The 15,746-nt window shown below is 38.6% G+C and overlaps 2 protein-coding genes across 6 annotated transcripts in view; one reads left to right on the forward strand and one right to left on the reverse strand.

Moving 5' to 3' along the window:
• Positions 1-807, forward strand: part of CYFIP1 (cytoplasmic FMR1 interacting protein 1) — a 110,665-nt gene extending 109,858 nt beyond the window's left edge. The window contains 1 exon segment of the mRNA XM_021075607.1: positions 1-807. Coding sequence (XP_020931266.1) covers positions 1-165 — 165 coding nt within the window. The 3' untranslated portion in view covers positions 166-807.
• The window catches only part of NIPA2 (non imprinted in Prader-Willi/Angelman syndrome 2), a 27,271-nt gene continuing 12,332 nt past the window's right edge, over positions 808-15,746 (reverse strand). For 2 of the 5 annotated variants that reach the window (XM_021075602.1, XM_021075604.1), the window contains 3 exons: positions 10,385-10,475; positions 8,817-8,977; positions 808-3,459 (listed from right to left, as the gene is read on the reverse strand). In XM_021075602.1, the coding sequence (XP_020931261.1) occupies positions 2,822-3,459; positions 8,817-8,977; positions 10,385-10,475 (890 nt within the window). In that variant the 3' untranslated portion in view covers positions 808-2,821. The remainder of the gene's footprint in view (positions 3,460-8,816; positions 8,978-10,384; positions 10,476-15,746) is intronic. The other 3 variants (XM_021075603.1, XM_021075601.1, XM_021075605.1) reach the window with 2 other exon arrangements.

Here is a 15,746-nt window from a genome sequence, read left to right on the forward strand (position 1 = left end):
CCTTTGAAGAAGATGGTGGAGAGAATTCGGAAGTTCCAGATTCTCAATGATGAGATAATCACTATCTTGGACAAGTACTTGAAGTCAGGCGACGGAGAGAGCACGCCTGTGGAGCACGTTCGCTGCTTTCAGCCACCTATTCACCAATCCCTGGCCAGCAGCTGAGGACGCGGATGTCCTGCTGTTGAAGAATTCTAGTACTGACTGCATTTGAGAACTGTAAGGGCATGTTTTTCTTTCCATAAACTATTTAGTGAGATTTCTAGGGACTATTTTTCAGTATCTCTGTGCCTGTTAAAGGGGATGCTTTTCAAACTAAAAGCTTAATTTTATAAAATTGACTTATTTTTCTAGACTAAAATTGTATATGCTTTTGGTAATTGGAAAGTCTGAGAACATTGGCTGGTTGCTGACATCATGTTCTTACAAAATTACTTTCCATTTTTTTTCCTATGGAATGTTCCAACAGCTAGCTATTTCAGCAAGTGCTGCTGAGTTCATCCATTTAACCTTTTATAACAATTAGGGAAAGATTTGTGGATTTAAGAAACTTAATACCAGCTAATTGTGATAAAATCTGTTACCAATTAGGATTAATTAATGATTAATTATCTAGCTATTTGGTTACGGATGTTTCTGGTTTTTTATGGAAACCTTTTCTAAGTCATTTGTTCCCTTCCCCTTTGTGTGTCAGTGATTCAGAAAATAGTGAACATGTTTTCGAGGCTTCTACTAAATCCAGTTGTGACGAAATCTAATTTGTGAGGTATGATTTAAAGGTTACAAAAATAAAACTAATGAAACCTGTTTGTGTTCATTCATTTACTGTGACTCTGTGCACACTGCTTACCTGAACACACAGACTAGGCCAGGAATTGAGGTCACCTACAGCCTTGTGAGAAGGGACAAGATCATGATAGTAACTTCCATATGGCTTTAGAAACATTAACACTGAAGTCCAGAAACATCATACATGGCACCAGAAATTTTGTGAACTATTCCATTGTACTGTTTAACCTTGAATTACACACAACAAAAATATCCTTTACAAGAAAAGTTACCTAAAAATGTTGCTTTTAGTAATGTGAAATAACCTGGGGGCCAGCATTCTGCTGCAGAGTAAGAGGTAAGTTATCTGTGTGTTCACCCTATCATAAAAGTAGAGACTATGATGAAAAATTGAGTAAATGTAAATTTAATTATTGCGTTTTATAAGACTTAATTATGAGCCAAAAAAAATATCAAGCGCTGTAAGATTTTAAACAATTACAAATTTATAACCTACGCATTCTCATTGAGGGCAGTGTCACACCCAAGGGGGTGAAAATTGGTTCTGATCTATTGTATACAAAGCACAGATACAGTACATAAGCGAATATAGAGTATATCTGTGGTGTTAAAATCACATGGAGAAGCAATTAGAAAAAAAATGTCTACAAAGGCTCCTTAGAGTGTCAATAAAAAAATGTTGGGAAAATGGAATTTCATGGAACTTGGGAACTGTGAACTCTGATGAAGCCAGTGGACACTGAGGCTTCTGTGGTGGCTAGTTAACACAGTGGGCCAAACTGTGTGACCAATAGAATGGGAACAGAAATAAGCCTAGTTTCTTCCTATTCAGGTGGAAATTATTTGTATTTTAAAGGCCAATTAATCGATAATGATAGGTTTTGAAGCTGGTGGAGTTCATTATACTATTCTAAACCCTTTTTTACATATGTTTTAAAGTTTTCTGTAAACATTTTCTCCCTCATGGGCATTTTTTCAAAAAAATAAAATATATGGGAGTTCTCTGGTGGTCTAGTGGTTAGGACTTGGCACTTTTACCATGAGGCCCTTGGAGTTCAATCCCTGGTCTGAAAACTGAAATGCTACATCATGCCCTAGCCGAACTCTTACAAGCAAAGTAAAATAGGTGGTACAAAGAAACCCTATTTTACAAACATCCTAAGTTCATTCTTAGCATTCACACTTACAACTTTGTTTCAATTTGTCTTTTTATTATAACATGAGCTAAGTTTAAGAAATTACCCTAATTCCTGATTTTATTTCCCAGAGTTGTTAGAAGAGCTAAATGACAATATTAACTCATTATGAAGGCATACTGAAAAGTACAAGAGCTGATGTAAAAATGGTAATCAAGTTACCAGGCATAAGGGATTAGAGTAACTGAAGAATAAAACCAGCCAGGCTGTACCTGGACAAAGGATGGGCTGGTTTAACAAAAAGGTGCCATCTAGAAAGGCATCAAATGTGCATGGTCATAAGTCACAGACTAAAAAATATTTCCATGGGGTCACTTCCTACCTGTTTTGTAAATGAGTTTCCTTCATTTAATAACTTATGGATCTCTTAACATTTCAAAATTAAAACCATTCATCAAATGAGTCATTTTTATAAGTAAGGTAAATTACAGGATAATGTATTGAGTTAATTTTGTTTTTTAAAATCAAAAAGCCTTAAAATGGTCAGGGATTGATAGAGTGAGGATTCTAGACATATAGTTCAGACTTTCATCACCAATGGAAAAAAACAGCATTTTTATAGTCTTAAAACTGTCATTAAAATTAATGCATTTAGAATTTGGTGAAGGAAAAATTAAAATCTCTCTACCGTAATACAATAGTAATAGAAATTGCCTGATACTGAGGTCATTTTAGTGTCATTTAAATATAAGAAAAGTAATTTCTTGGTCCAAATTAGTGAAACCTTAAAAAAGATTGTCTCTAGAGAACACTTTTGAGAACAATGCTTTTTCAGACACATTCTCATACTCAGATTCACTTTATAACACAAAGGTTAATTTTTAATTATATCTTTCTTATTGAAAAGCTGTCAGATTTCCATTTCTTCGGGAGACATTTTCAGCAGTGTGTTGTTCGATTCCACAGGTTACGCTCTCTTCATTATTATTAAGAACTTCATACATACTAGAGAGATTGCCATTCATCGCTTTCTCGTCTTTCCGGAAAGACACAGGCAGACTTGAGAGACTAAAGCTGACGTCTTTAAAGGCATGCAACAAGAATATTCCCACAATGATTGTAAAAAAGCCACTCAGAGTTCCAATGACATCGTCAACAGGCATATCTTGCCACTCCTTAAAAAGAATAGCTGAACAAGTTAAAACTGATGTCGTAAAGAATACATAATATATTGGAGTCACGATGGAAGTGTTGAATATGTCCAGGGCCCTGTTCAGGTAATTGATCTGTGTGCTCACACAGACTATAAGGCTCAGCAGCAGAATCCAGGCCAGGGGATGTCGTAGCACGGGCTTTCCAGCAAACAGCTCTTTAATAGCAATGCCCAGGCCCTTAACACAGGACACTGAAAATGCTCCAATTACAGAGCAGATTGTGATATACACAAGAATGTTTGTCTGTCCATGGCGAGGTCCTACCACAAAGATTAGTATCAAGGACACAATGACCACAAGGGTTGCAAAGACCACAAAACCTGGGGGAGGCAGAGAAAAATCATATTTAGTCAAGTGTTTAAGTACTAAAAGAAAACAGAATCCAGAAGAAAATATTAATAGGAAGGAGAAAAATTGTGGCCCTAAAATGAAAATTAGCTTTCTTTTGCCCCTGCCCAGCAAAAATACCTCATAAAAATTTAGTTAGATGTACACATTGGAAGATTATACTATGCTTCATATTCACAAATTATTACACAACTTTTTTGTTTTGTTTTGTTTTGTTTTTGTTTTTTAGGACCGCATCCATGGCTTATGGAGGTTCCCAGACTAGGGGTCGAATCGCAGTTACAGCTGCCAGCCTACACCACAGCCACAGCAGTGCAGGATCCAAGCCATGTCTGTGACCTACACCACAGCTCACAGCAACACCAGATCCTTAACCCACCGAGCAAGGCCAAGGATCGAACCTGTAACCTCACGGTTCCTAGTTGGATTTGTTTCTGTTGTGCCACAATAGGAAATCCACCACTAACATTTTAAAAACAGCATCTTAAGCCTCATGGTAACTGTATGTTCCCCTTGATCAATGTAAGAAGAGTTGCCATTGTGGCTCAGAGGATTAAGAACCTGACTAGTATCCATGAGGATGCAGGTTCGATTCCTGGCCTTGCTCGGCGGGTTTAGGATCCAGCATTGCCACAAGCTGGAGTTCAAATCTGGCGTTGCTGTGGCTGTGGTGTGGCCAGAAGCTGCAGCTCCAATTCAACCCCTAGCCTGAGAACTCCTATACACCACAAGAAAAAAAAAAAAAGAAAAAATTATACGTGGTTTCCCCCATCCCCAATAAATACATACTACAGTACTACATGATCTAGGGTTGGTGGAACCTCAGATATGGAGAAAGACTGTAAGTGGATTTTCTTGGGTGTCCCTAACCCCCTCATTGTTAAAGGGTCAAACATGTATCAAAGGAAATGGAATCAGACTGATTAACAGTCTATGCACTCCTTCCCATCTACTGGGGTGCTCTAATTCCAATGACAGACATCAGAAACCAGTGCAGTTACGGAGTTCTCGTGGTGCGATAGGGCAGGTGGGGAGTTCCCACTGTGGCACAGAGGAAACGAATCTGACTAGAAACCATGAGATGGCAGGTTCGATCCCTGGCCTTGCTCAGTGGGTTAAGGATCTGGCATTGCCGTGAGCTGTGGTGTAGGTCACACACGAGGCTCGGATCCCACCTTGCTGTGGCTGTGGTGTAGGCCAGCGGCAACAGCTCTGATTAGACCCACCTCCATGGAGTTCCCGTCGTGGCGCAGTGGTTGGCGAATCCGACTAGGAACCATGAGGTGGCGGGTTCGGTCCCTGCCCTTGCTCAGTGGGTTAACGATCCGGCGTTGCCATGAGCTGTGGTGTAGGTTGCAGACACGGCTCGGATCCCGCGTTGCCGTGGCTCTGGCGTAGGCCGGTGGCTACAGCTCCGATTGGACCCCTAGCCTGGGAACCTCCATATGCCGCGGGAGCGGCCCAAGAAATAGCAACAACAACAAAAAAGACAAAGGACCAAAAGACAAAAAAAAAAAAAAAAAAAAAAAAAAGACCCACCTCCATATGCCTCGGGTGCGGCCCTAAAAAGACAAAAAGCCAAAAAAGAAAAAAAGTGCAGGCAGCATCTTGGGAGCACTGGGACACAGGTTCAGACCCCCAGCCTGGCAAAATGGGTTAAGGATCTAATGTTGCCACAGCTGTGACTTAAGCCACAACTGCGGCTCAGATCTGCTCCCTGGTCAGGGAATTCCATATGCCTTGGGGTGGCAAAAAACAAACAAACAAAAACAAACCCCAAACAAAAAACTAGTGGAGTTAAATCTAAGTAAATTTAAAAACAAACCACCTAGTGGAGAGAAATCATGAGATGACCTTAACCACCTAGTGGAGAGAAATATGAGATGACCTTGAATGCTCAACAATTCATAGATGCTGGAGAACATTTATCTAAAAGGAGTAAATTATTTTGGGGCAACAACAAATCAATATGAGAACCTGAAAATAACTGTCCGGGTTCAGGCTGGGTATGGAGAACCCAGCATAATAGCTAGCGATTGTGGAGTTCCCGTCGTGGCGCAGTGGTTAACGAATCCGACTAGGAACCATGAAGTTGCGGGTTCAGTCCCTGCCCTTGCTCAGTGGGTTAACGATCCGGCGTTGCCGTGAGCTGTGGTGTAGATCGCAGATGCGGCTCGGATCCCGCGTTGCTGTGGCTCTGGTGTAGGCCGGTGGCTACAGCTCTGATTCTACCCCTAGTCTGGAAACCTCCATAAGCCGCAGGAGCGGCCCCAAGAGATAGCAAAAAGACAAAAAAAAAAAAAAAAAAAAAAAAAAAAGCTAGTGATTGTGTAGCTCCGTGGGCCAGGCACTTTTCTCAGCAATTGGCACTGATTAGTTCATTAAATCCTCACAATTACCCTGTAACAGGGACACTGTCACCTGCATTTTAAGATGAGGAAACGGACATAGCAGTCATTTAATCATTTCCTGCCTCAAATTTGGCTAAAAGTAAGATTTTTAAAGAAGCAAACACAAAAACAAGAATAGGTAAGGAGATGATAGCAACAATATGAAAGTCAGAAAGCAGAAAATAACTAATAATTGATAATAGCAGATCAAAGGAAGCTGAATTCTACATCAGCACTTATAAATAAAAAGTGACTCAGTTTACAACAAAGAATGTTCTAAAGGTATAAGCTACCTCTAGAAGTGGGGCGTAGGGAAGACTAATAGGAGGCCTGTAAAAGTCAGTTCAAGAAGCAATGAGACCCCAGATCCCAGCCCTGTCCTGAGTATCTGAGTGACTGGTCAGCCTGCAGAGTGAACTAGAGGACAATAGACAGGCTGGGTGTGTAGGTGCCCCACTGAGACAGGGGGCTGGAGTAAAGCATACATCTATGGAAGTAACCTGCTCTTCCCCACTCCACACCTAGGATGCCAGCAGCCAGACAGGAGACTTTGAAGGGAATCTGACTGGCCTAACTCAAAAGGCAGTCAAGGATCATTAAGAGAGGGAAACTTCAAAACAGAGAAACTGCTGTCCCCCCAAGTCAATAAAAACTACCATTAATATCCCTGGAGAGATGTGATGAAATACGAGAGGAATCAAAGCAGGCAGAACTCGAGAGGCCAAAACCTGGAGAGAAGGGAAGCACCTTGAGGTACCACCAACACTCACCTCTGCTTGTTCTCTCAGGGCAACTGCAAAATCTAGAGCAAGAGTGAGGACAGGCACAAACGCCAGGAGAGTGGTAATCTGGGGCTTGTGGAAGTGTCAGGAGATTAGGTAAAAATGGAAATAAAAGGGGAGTGCAAATATCTGTGTGGTTTCTGGGTGAAGCTGCATGTGCCTAGGTCTGGGGAGCCTGGTGAGGGGGCCAAAGGGCTGAGCAGAGAGGCCCACAGTCTTGGGGTGCCATGACTGGCACTGGCGGTCACAGCTCGCCAAGCTGGAGAGTCCAGGTAAACTTCCTAGCCTATCACCTGGGAGCCTGAAGGGATATGACCAAGAATAAAGGCAGCATGGGAAGAAACTTGGCCCAGCAAAGCCTGAAACAACACTTCAGGTTGAAGGGGATCTACTGGACTATTACCTGCCTGCCTGAAGAAACTGTGTTGTCTCTGAAGGAAGAAAACATCACCTGGAGCCTTTATACTCTTTAATATACTATGGCCCATTCAATTGAAACTGTCCAAAGACAAAACTAAATGAATGCGAACAAACAAAAATAGATCACAGAAACAGGTCCACAAATAATCCTGATAATGACTTTAAAATACTTAACTCTAGAGATCTGCTGCACAACACCATGCATGTGGCTGGTGACACTGTACTGTAATCTGGAAACTGGTGGGAGGCCGAATGAACTTTATGTTCTGTGGTTTGTGGGTTTTTTGCCACTTGAAAAAAAAAAAAGGAACTAGAGCAAGCTCTGAGAAAACAATGGCAGAATTAAAAACTCAAAAGGGCTGGAAGATAAAACCAAGGTAATCTTCCAGAAGACAAAGTAAAAAGGCAAAATGTTAAAAATAGGAGAAAAAAAAGGCAAGAAAATGGATGGTCTGGTTCAGGAGGTCCAATCAACAAGAAGGAAAAGAAGAATCTCACTAAGAGAAAAGAGACAAAAGAACATCAAAGGAGTAATTCAATTCCTTGGAGTAAGGCATGAATTTTCAAATTAAAGATATATCAAGTATCTAAGTGCAATGGATAAAAACCGACCCACATCTAGGCACACTGCTGGAAAACATCAGACAATGAGGGCAAAGAGGACATCCCTACATGTTTAAAAGATGAATCTCGGAGTTCCCGTCATGGCGCAGTGGTTAACGAATCTGACTAGGAACCATGAGGCTGCGGGTTCGGTCCCTGCCCTCGCTCAGTGGGTTAATGATCTGGCGTTGCCGTGAGCTGTGGTGTAGGTTGCAGATGTGGCTCGGATCCTGCGCTGCTGTGGCTCTGGCGTAGGCTGGCAGCTACAGCTCTGATTTGACCCCTAGCCTGGGAACCTCCATATGCCTCGGGAGCGGCCCAAGAAATGGCAAAAAGACAAAAAAAAAAAAAGATGAATCTCATATAAAAGATAAAGAATCGACTGTGTTTGATTTCTTAGCAGCAACATGGACGTGACAAGATAACGAAGTCATGGTAGATTACATATGCAAGTCTCAAAAAGGCTCCTCTCTTCTTTCTTGTCTCCTACAAGAATGGCTCCACCAAAATGAAGGAGCAAGCCCAGGATTTAGGAAAGAAGAAAAAAGAGAAAGGGATCCCTCAGGATGTCAACTGTACTGGTGGCCTCAAGATAGCAGTCTAAACTGAGGCCAAAAAAGGCTCTGGGAGAGAGATTTCCTTAAGAGATGACACTGCAAGAACACTGAATGTGTTAGAAATCACGGAGAGAATTAAAACGCAGGAGAAGAGTTTCAGGATACACTGATAAATTCATAGAAAACTAAGCCAATGATCATTATTAGTTTAGGAAAATCAGAAGTCAAACAAGAAAGGGAAAGTGATCATAAAGTTTTATATGTCTAAGCTGAGAATAGAAGTTATTAGTGATGATAATGTAAAATGAACCACTTAAACAAAACTCAATAGATACAACTGGTAACAGATATAAAGGCAAGGAAGTAGTAGCAATATAGGCATGTTATTTAGACGATGAGCTAAAGAACAAAAGAAACAAGGGCTGAGGGAGCTGGTGGGGGAAGAAAAAGACTGTCATTTTCCTAATAAGCCCTGCTGAACAACTGGCCTCCTTATAGGCACATAAAATTTTGATTACTATAAACACTAAAAAGTAAAAACACAGTTAAGACTAAGAAAGCTTTTCTTCTTTCTTACCTGGATCCCCTAGCTTGTGAGACATTTCATTTAAAGTCTCAATCTCCTCTTCTTTTGGAGCATGAATAACCATAACTGTAGATCCCAGTATACTTAGCAAACATCCAATTTTCCCATGAAGATTAAGTCTTTCATTTAGAAAGTATGAAGAAAGAATGGCACTAAAATGGGGGAAAAGGTAGACAACATTACAATAATCTTCTACTTTCCTCATTTTGAAACATCAACACAACTCAGAATTTAAATTACTGAATTCACACTAAAACACTGTGAGCCTATGAAGATTCTGGCTTTCAGCCAAGGGAAAGAAAATGCACACTCAATCATAAAATGAAAGTTTCTGGGGAACCAACTGTGGGTGGTCATACATGAAAACAGGATAGTTACCATCTTTCTACTGCAGGACATCAATGTGAAATTTACAATAAACAGAAAGAGCTATGATCCAAATATATACTCTAATTAAGAAAACAATGCTATCTATTTGTTCAAGTTTACCTTATCCCTATTGGTTGATGCATCCTTTATACATTTTTGTTATTTGTTGTTGTGGTTGTTGCTTTTCAGGGCTGCACCCATGACATATGGAGATTCCCAGGCTAGGGGTCCAACTGGAGCTACAGCTGCCGGCCTACACCACAGCCACAGCAACACAGGATCCGAGCCGTATCTGCGATCTACACCACAGCTCACGGCAATGCCAGATCCTTCCCACTAAGCGAGGCCAGGGATCAAACCCACCAACCTCATGGTTCCTAGTTGGATTTGTTTCCACTGTGCCATGATGGGAACTCCCTTTGTACATGTTCATTTAATTCTATGTTATTTGCCTATTAATCAAATTATCTATTTTTAATACTTTATAGCTGGTTTTCCTGAAGTCTTAAAAAATTAAGGATAAAGACACATACTATATCTTTGTATATAGATAATACATAGCTTCTTATATCTTTATGTGAGCAATATGTAGTATCTTGAAAAGTATATAATTTGCATATAATATTAATTTATATAAATGCTATTTTTTAAAAAGGATTAAAGTATCAATCAACCAACTTTAAGAACAGCAGCCAAAAATCCAGACTTCAATATGGGATTAGCTGTTTGGGCTAATGATTAAGATAACAGAAATAGGACAGATCTTGGACTGCTCCTTCCAAACAAGTACCCCAGGCCAGTCTTCAACCTTGCCCCAATTAATGATTTTCTGCAGAAGACATAGACATCTATTCATTCACAACTGCTACCTACCAAAGTACACGTCAAATGATAAATACTGTAACAAGAGCAACTTGGAATTTTAAAAAATTGACATTAAAGTAGAACTAGTGCTGGCTCTGAACACAAGCAAGACAAACCATCAATAAAAGCTTCTCCCAAACTCAACAGGTTGACTATGCAGAGGATAACTTTTCAAAAGCAAATTACTGAACAGCATTAAAAAAAGTTCTTGAGGTTGCTTAAGTGTCAATTATGCTGAACACGTGCAATTAGATGGTCCTCACTGCTTCACCAACTGAAATACTAACTGCTGTTTCTATGTGTGAAACAGGAAGTCGGGTCCTTACCTTACCAGGACACTGAGTGCTCCCAGTGGAGTCACTAGGGTGGCTGGTGCAAAGGCATACGCAGCAAAGTTGGCCACCTCGCCAGCTCCCACTTGGAGACAGACAACAAAAGAAAACTCTCAGATAGGAACATATCTGCTCAAAATGGAAATGCCTGTATTTTATTTACATTTATTTTTTAATATACTATTTCAATTGTATCTAGTAATTTCTATATTTTCTGCCATCTATTCATAAGGGTTCTCTTGTAAATTATCCACACCAATTAGAAAAAAAAATACAAATCTACAAGTTTAATGAAAGAGACTAATTTATGCTTATTTATGGGTTTAATGAAAAACTTTAATAGCTATTTATATCCTATGACAACAAACACAAATCAATTAAAAGCAGCTAAAACTAATATGAAGGCACTTCTCCCAGGTCTTTTTCACTGTCTCTTTTCTTTTTTAAGACCCAACTCTTACAGCTATGGGGAGGGTGGGAGACACATCAAGCAGGGACAGAACTTTGACTCAAGACAATGTCTGCAATGTCTGAACAGTAAGGACACCAGGGTGGCTCCAGCAGAGCGAGTAAGGGCTAAAGGGGCCAGATCTTTGTGAGTCCTGCAATGGATTTCATCTATGCTGAAAAGCCACTGGAAAATCTTAAGCAGGGGAGGGACACATGACCTCATAAAAGGATCATTCTTGACTGTTTTTCCAAAACAGCTATGCTAAATTTCACCTAGCAGTGTCTGAAAATTCCCTTTGTCTCTACTCTCCCAAACATTTGGTATTGTTAGATTTTAAACTTTTTCTAAACTGTTAGTGGGAAATGGGATTATTTTATTATGCTTTCAAACTACATTTCCCCTTTTCATGTGTTTATTGGCCAAGAGAAATCTTTTTGTGATGTAGCTGTTTTAGTTTTGTCCCTATTTGTCTATTAGGCTATTTGTTTTCTCTTATTGATTTGAGGTAATGCATTATATATTTTGGACACAAATCTCTTGTTGTTAAAAGTGTAATTTTTTTAAATACTCTGATTTGCTTTTTTTATTCTCTCAAACTCTTTTAATCAAAAAAAGTTCTCTACATCAAATTTTAAAATATTTCCCTCTGTGGTTATTGCTTCAGTACAATAAAATTTCCTCAAAATTCTTTATCCTCTAAACCCTTTAATGTTCTGCTTTCACATTTAAACTTATGAACCACCTGGTGTTGAACTTTAGACAGAATGAGGTAGGGACCCAATTTTTTTTTTCCCATATGTATTGTTACAGCAGTATTTACTAAAAAGCACACTTCCTTTTTTTTCAGTACCATCTCTGTCATAAATATACTGTCCATGAGCCTATTCTATTGGTTTCAGTATCTATTTTGTAACAAAACCATACTGACCTAATTAGTATAACTTCTTAAGTCTCAATATCCAGTAGAACAAGTCCTTTCACTCTTCTTGTTAAAGAATATCTTTGCTTCTCTTGGATTTCTGTATTTCCACAGTTTTTTTCCTCTGGCTGCACTCGTAGCAGGCAGAAGTTCCCAGGCTGGGCCAGGGATCAAACCCATGCCACAGCAGTGACAACACCAGACCCTAAATCCACTGGGCAACCAAGGAACTCCCTCCACACAAAATTTAAAATCAACTTATCATGTACCACTTAACAACTTAGTTTCAAATTGGAATACATTTAACCTATGAATCAGCATGGAGAGAAATGACAACTTTACAATTATAATTATTACGGTCATGAAACTTTCAATCCATGAAAATGACATATTCCTCTATTTATTTCAGTAATGTTTTAATTTTCTCTGTGGGAATCTTTACCATCTTTTGTGAGATTTATAACAAATGTAAGTAATTCCTGTTAAACTTATATGCAGATGCTAACAATTTAACATTTAATTTTGTTTGTTGCTAATATATAAAAATACAGTTAAGTTTTGCATATTGACTTTCTAACAACCTTGTTGAATTTTAATTTTATAATTCATCTGTATATTCTTTGGAATTTTTATACCCACAGTCATATAACTGGTAAATAACAGCAGCTGACATGTTTCTTTCTAATCCTATTTTCTACCCCCGACTTTCTGCACTGGCTAGAAATTCCAGTAAAATACTGAAAAAGTAATGAGAAGTCATTTGCTTGTGGCCAGCTCCAAAAAGAAAGTCTTCAATATTTCCACATTTTGGTATTTACTGTGCAACTGTTTGTTTTGGCTTTGTCAAGTCCGAGCCACAGCTGTGAACTACACTGCAACTGCAGCAATGCCAGATCTTTTAACCTACTGTGCCAGGCCAGGGTCTGCTGCAGTCGGATTCTTAACCCACTGCACCACAGCAGGTACTCCTAAACCATTAATTTGAAGTGGTTTCTTTTTAGTCATGAATGGCTGAATTTTACTGAAATAATCATATAATGTTTCTCCTTCAATTAACATGGTAAATTAACAGTGACTGGTTTTCCAAGATTATGCCAACTTAGCATCCATAGAATAAATCTAACTTGCTTATGATGTATTATTTTGTGATTTTTACAAATATGTTCATGAATAGGACTCAACTTTGTTTTTCCTTTCTTACTCCATCCTAATCAGATTTTGCTATTAGGATTATGCTAGCTTTTTAAGAGGAGTGGGGGAATATATACCCCTTTTTCTATTATTAGAAAATTTCTCAGAGTCCCCTGGCTGCCTGGTGGTTAAGGATCTGGCATTGTCACTGCAGTGGCTCAGGTTCAATCCCTGGCCTGGCAACTTCCACATGCCACAGGGAGTAGCATTCCCCCCCACCCCGCCCCCCAAAAAAGGAAGGAAGGAAGGAAGAAAGAAATTTCCAAATATTTCTTCTTTAAATGGCTATATAATTTGCCAATGAACCCATCTGAACCCAGGGCCTAGTATGCGCAAAGGTTTTAAAACTACAGACTCAAATGTATTAAGTTAGAGTAGTCGTCTAGTTTTCTTCCTCATGAGTTTTGATAAAGTTTATTTTTCTAGAAATTTTATTTACATTTTTATATTGACCGGAATAATAATTTTTTATAACATCCTGTTAATATCTATAAAATCCTAATTACATCACCTGGCTATTCTACCTTCTTTTCTTGAGCAGTTTCAACAGAAGGTTTAACAAGTTCATTATTATGACTGAAACATTGTCTTTAATGCCCTTTGTTTTCTATTTAAATAATTTTAGCTCTTTACTTACTTCTACATTTTTGGGTTTATTTTGCCATTCTTTTTCTATGTGCATGAACTAGATGCCTAGCCTTTCTTATTTTCAATTATATTTATTTGAAGCCATAAATTTTACTCTAATTACTTCAGTTATACTCTACAAGTTAACGTGTATTTTGCATCAACATATTAAAGTATTTTCTAATTTAAGCATATTTTAAAAATATTTTCTAACTTCCATTCTGACTGCTTTGAACCACGGTTACACAAAGCATATTTCTAAATTTCCACATGAGTTTTTCATGTTATCTTTTGTTACTGATTTCTAATATAATTATAATGATCTGTGAAAAGACTTCTTTAAATCCTTGATAAATTTAAGACTGGCTTTATGGTCCAGCAAATAGTTCATCTGCATTAATATTCCACATGTACTTGAAAAGGCTGTAGGTCTGAAGTTGAGTTCAATGAGTTGTTTGTTAAATGTGCTCATCAAATTCTCTATTGCCTTATGGATTTTACTCTCCCTTGCCCAGTCAGGTGTGTTATATTAAAATCTTACTATATGATTTTGGATTTACATATTTCTCTTTGCTGTTCTGTCAACTATTGCTTTGTATATTTCAAGGCTGTATTATTAAATAAAGTAAGAACTGTTAAAGCTTCCTAAATTCAACCCCTCTGTCTTTAAGAAATAATCCTCATATCTCCAGGACTACTTTTAAGTATATTTTTTCTAGTATCAGTAACAGAAATCTCAACTTTTTTTCAGGAGTGTTTTTCCATCCTTCTCTTTCAGCCAATCTATATATCCTTATGTTTTATAATTCATCTTGTAAAAGGCATGTAGTTGTTTTTGTTTGTTTTTATAATTCCAGTAGAATAATCTTTGCCTTTTTAACTGCAGCATTTTGTTTATAATTCCAGTAGAATAATCTTTGCCTTTTTAACTGTAGCATTTTGTGTATGCTAGTTATTGATATATCTGGATTTAAATTACCACCTATTTTAAAAGATTTTATTTCTAAAAGTTTAAAGAGTCACACATTTCAAATATTCAGAAAAACAGAATAAAATATAAATGACACTCATACATCTACCCCCCCAGACTACCCAAGTGGCATCACCTGACTGACCTTTATGGACCAGTCCGCAAGTTCTCTCTCAGCTGACTGCTATGGAGTCTGCAATTACCTCTAGGGCAGAAGTATCTGCAGCTTACCCTGAGCTCTATGATTCTCCATGATCTTGGCTAGGTAATTCTTCACTACCACATTGGCTTTTTGATGCTTTAAGAGGATGCTTTTCTTATATCCTGTCTAGCCTTCCAACTTGTTTTCAGCACTTTTTTTTTTTTCTTTTTAGGGCTGCACCTGAGGCATATGGAGGTTCCCAGGCTAGAGATCTAACTGGATCTCAAGCTGCCAGCCTACACTACAGCTAGAGCAAAGCCAAATCCGAGCCTCATGACTCCTTGTCGGATTCGTTTCTGCTGCACCACGATGGGAACTCCCAGCAAATCTTATTAAATGTTTTAACTTCAAACACATCCAGAATTCTCACTATACTCACTGCCACAATTCTGGGTCCAGGCCATCAACATCCTCTTACCTAGTTATTTCCCTAGCCTCCTGGTTTCTCTGCTTTTGCCCCTATGCAGTCTAGGCTTCAACATAACAACCTATGAGTTTCTATTAAAAGCTAAGTCAGATAACACTGCCCCTCTGCTCAAGCCTCCAACGACAGCCCACCAAACACTACAAAGTTCTTCCTACAACCTACAAAGCCCACCTAATCTAGGCCCTTATTACTTCTCTAAACTTATCCCCTGCTGTTTTCCTGAACATCCACTCTCTTACATTCTTGCCTCTTTACTGTTTCCTCAAGTTTTACTAATTTAGTGCTGTGTAACAATTTAATACAGAATACTTTGAAGGCTTAGTGTCTTAAGGATCACTTTTTCTATGTACCTTTTAAAAGGTAATCATCAAAACATGCATGGACAGTCTTATTAAATGCACGCCTCCTTTCCAATTTAGAATAAAAATTAATGGAGGAGCAGGAATTAAAGTAGGATGTTTTCTATGATCTTTGCCTTTCAAAATCACCTTCTTAAACTGAGCTTAATTTTTAAAAACACACACACACCAGACATGTTTTAATAAGATAGGTAAAAGAAAGTCTCATTC

Source organism: Sus scrofa, chromosome 15 (assembly GCF_000003025.6).
Source record: "Sus scrofa isolate TJ Tabasco breed Duroc chromosome 15, Sscrofa11.1, whole genome shotgun sequence".
Taxonomy (NCBI): Eukaryota; Metazoa; Chordata; class Mammalia; order Artiodactyla; family Suidae; genus Sus; species Sus scrofa.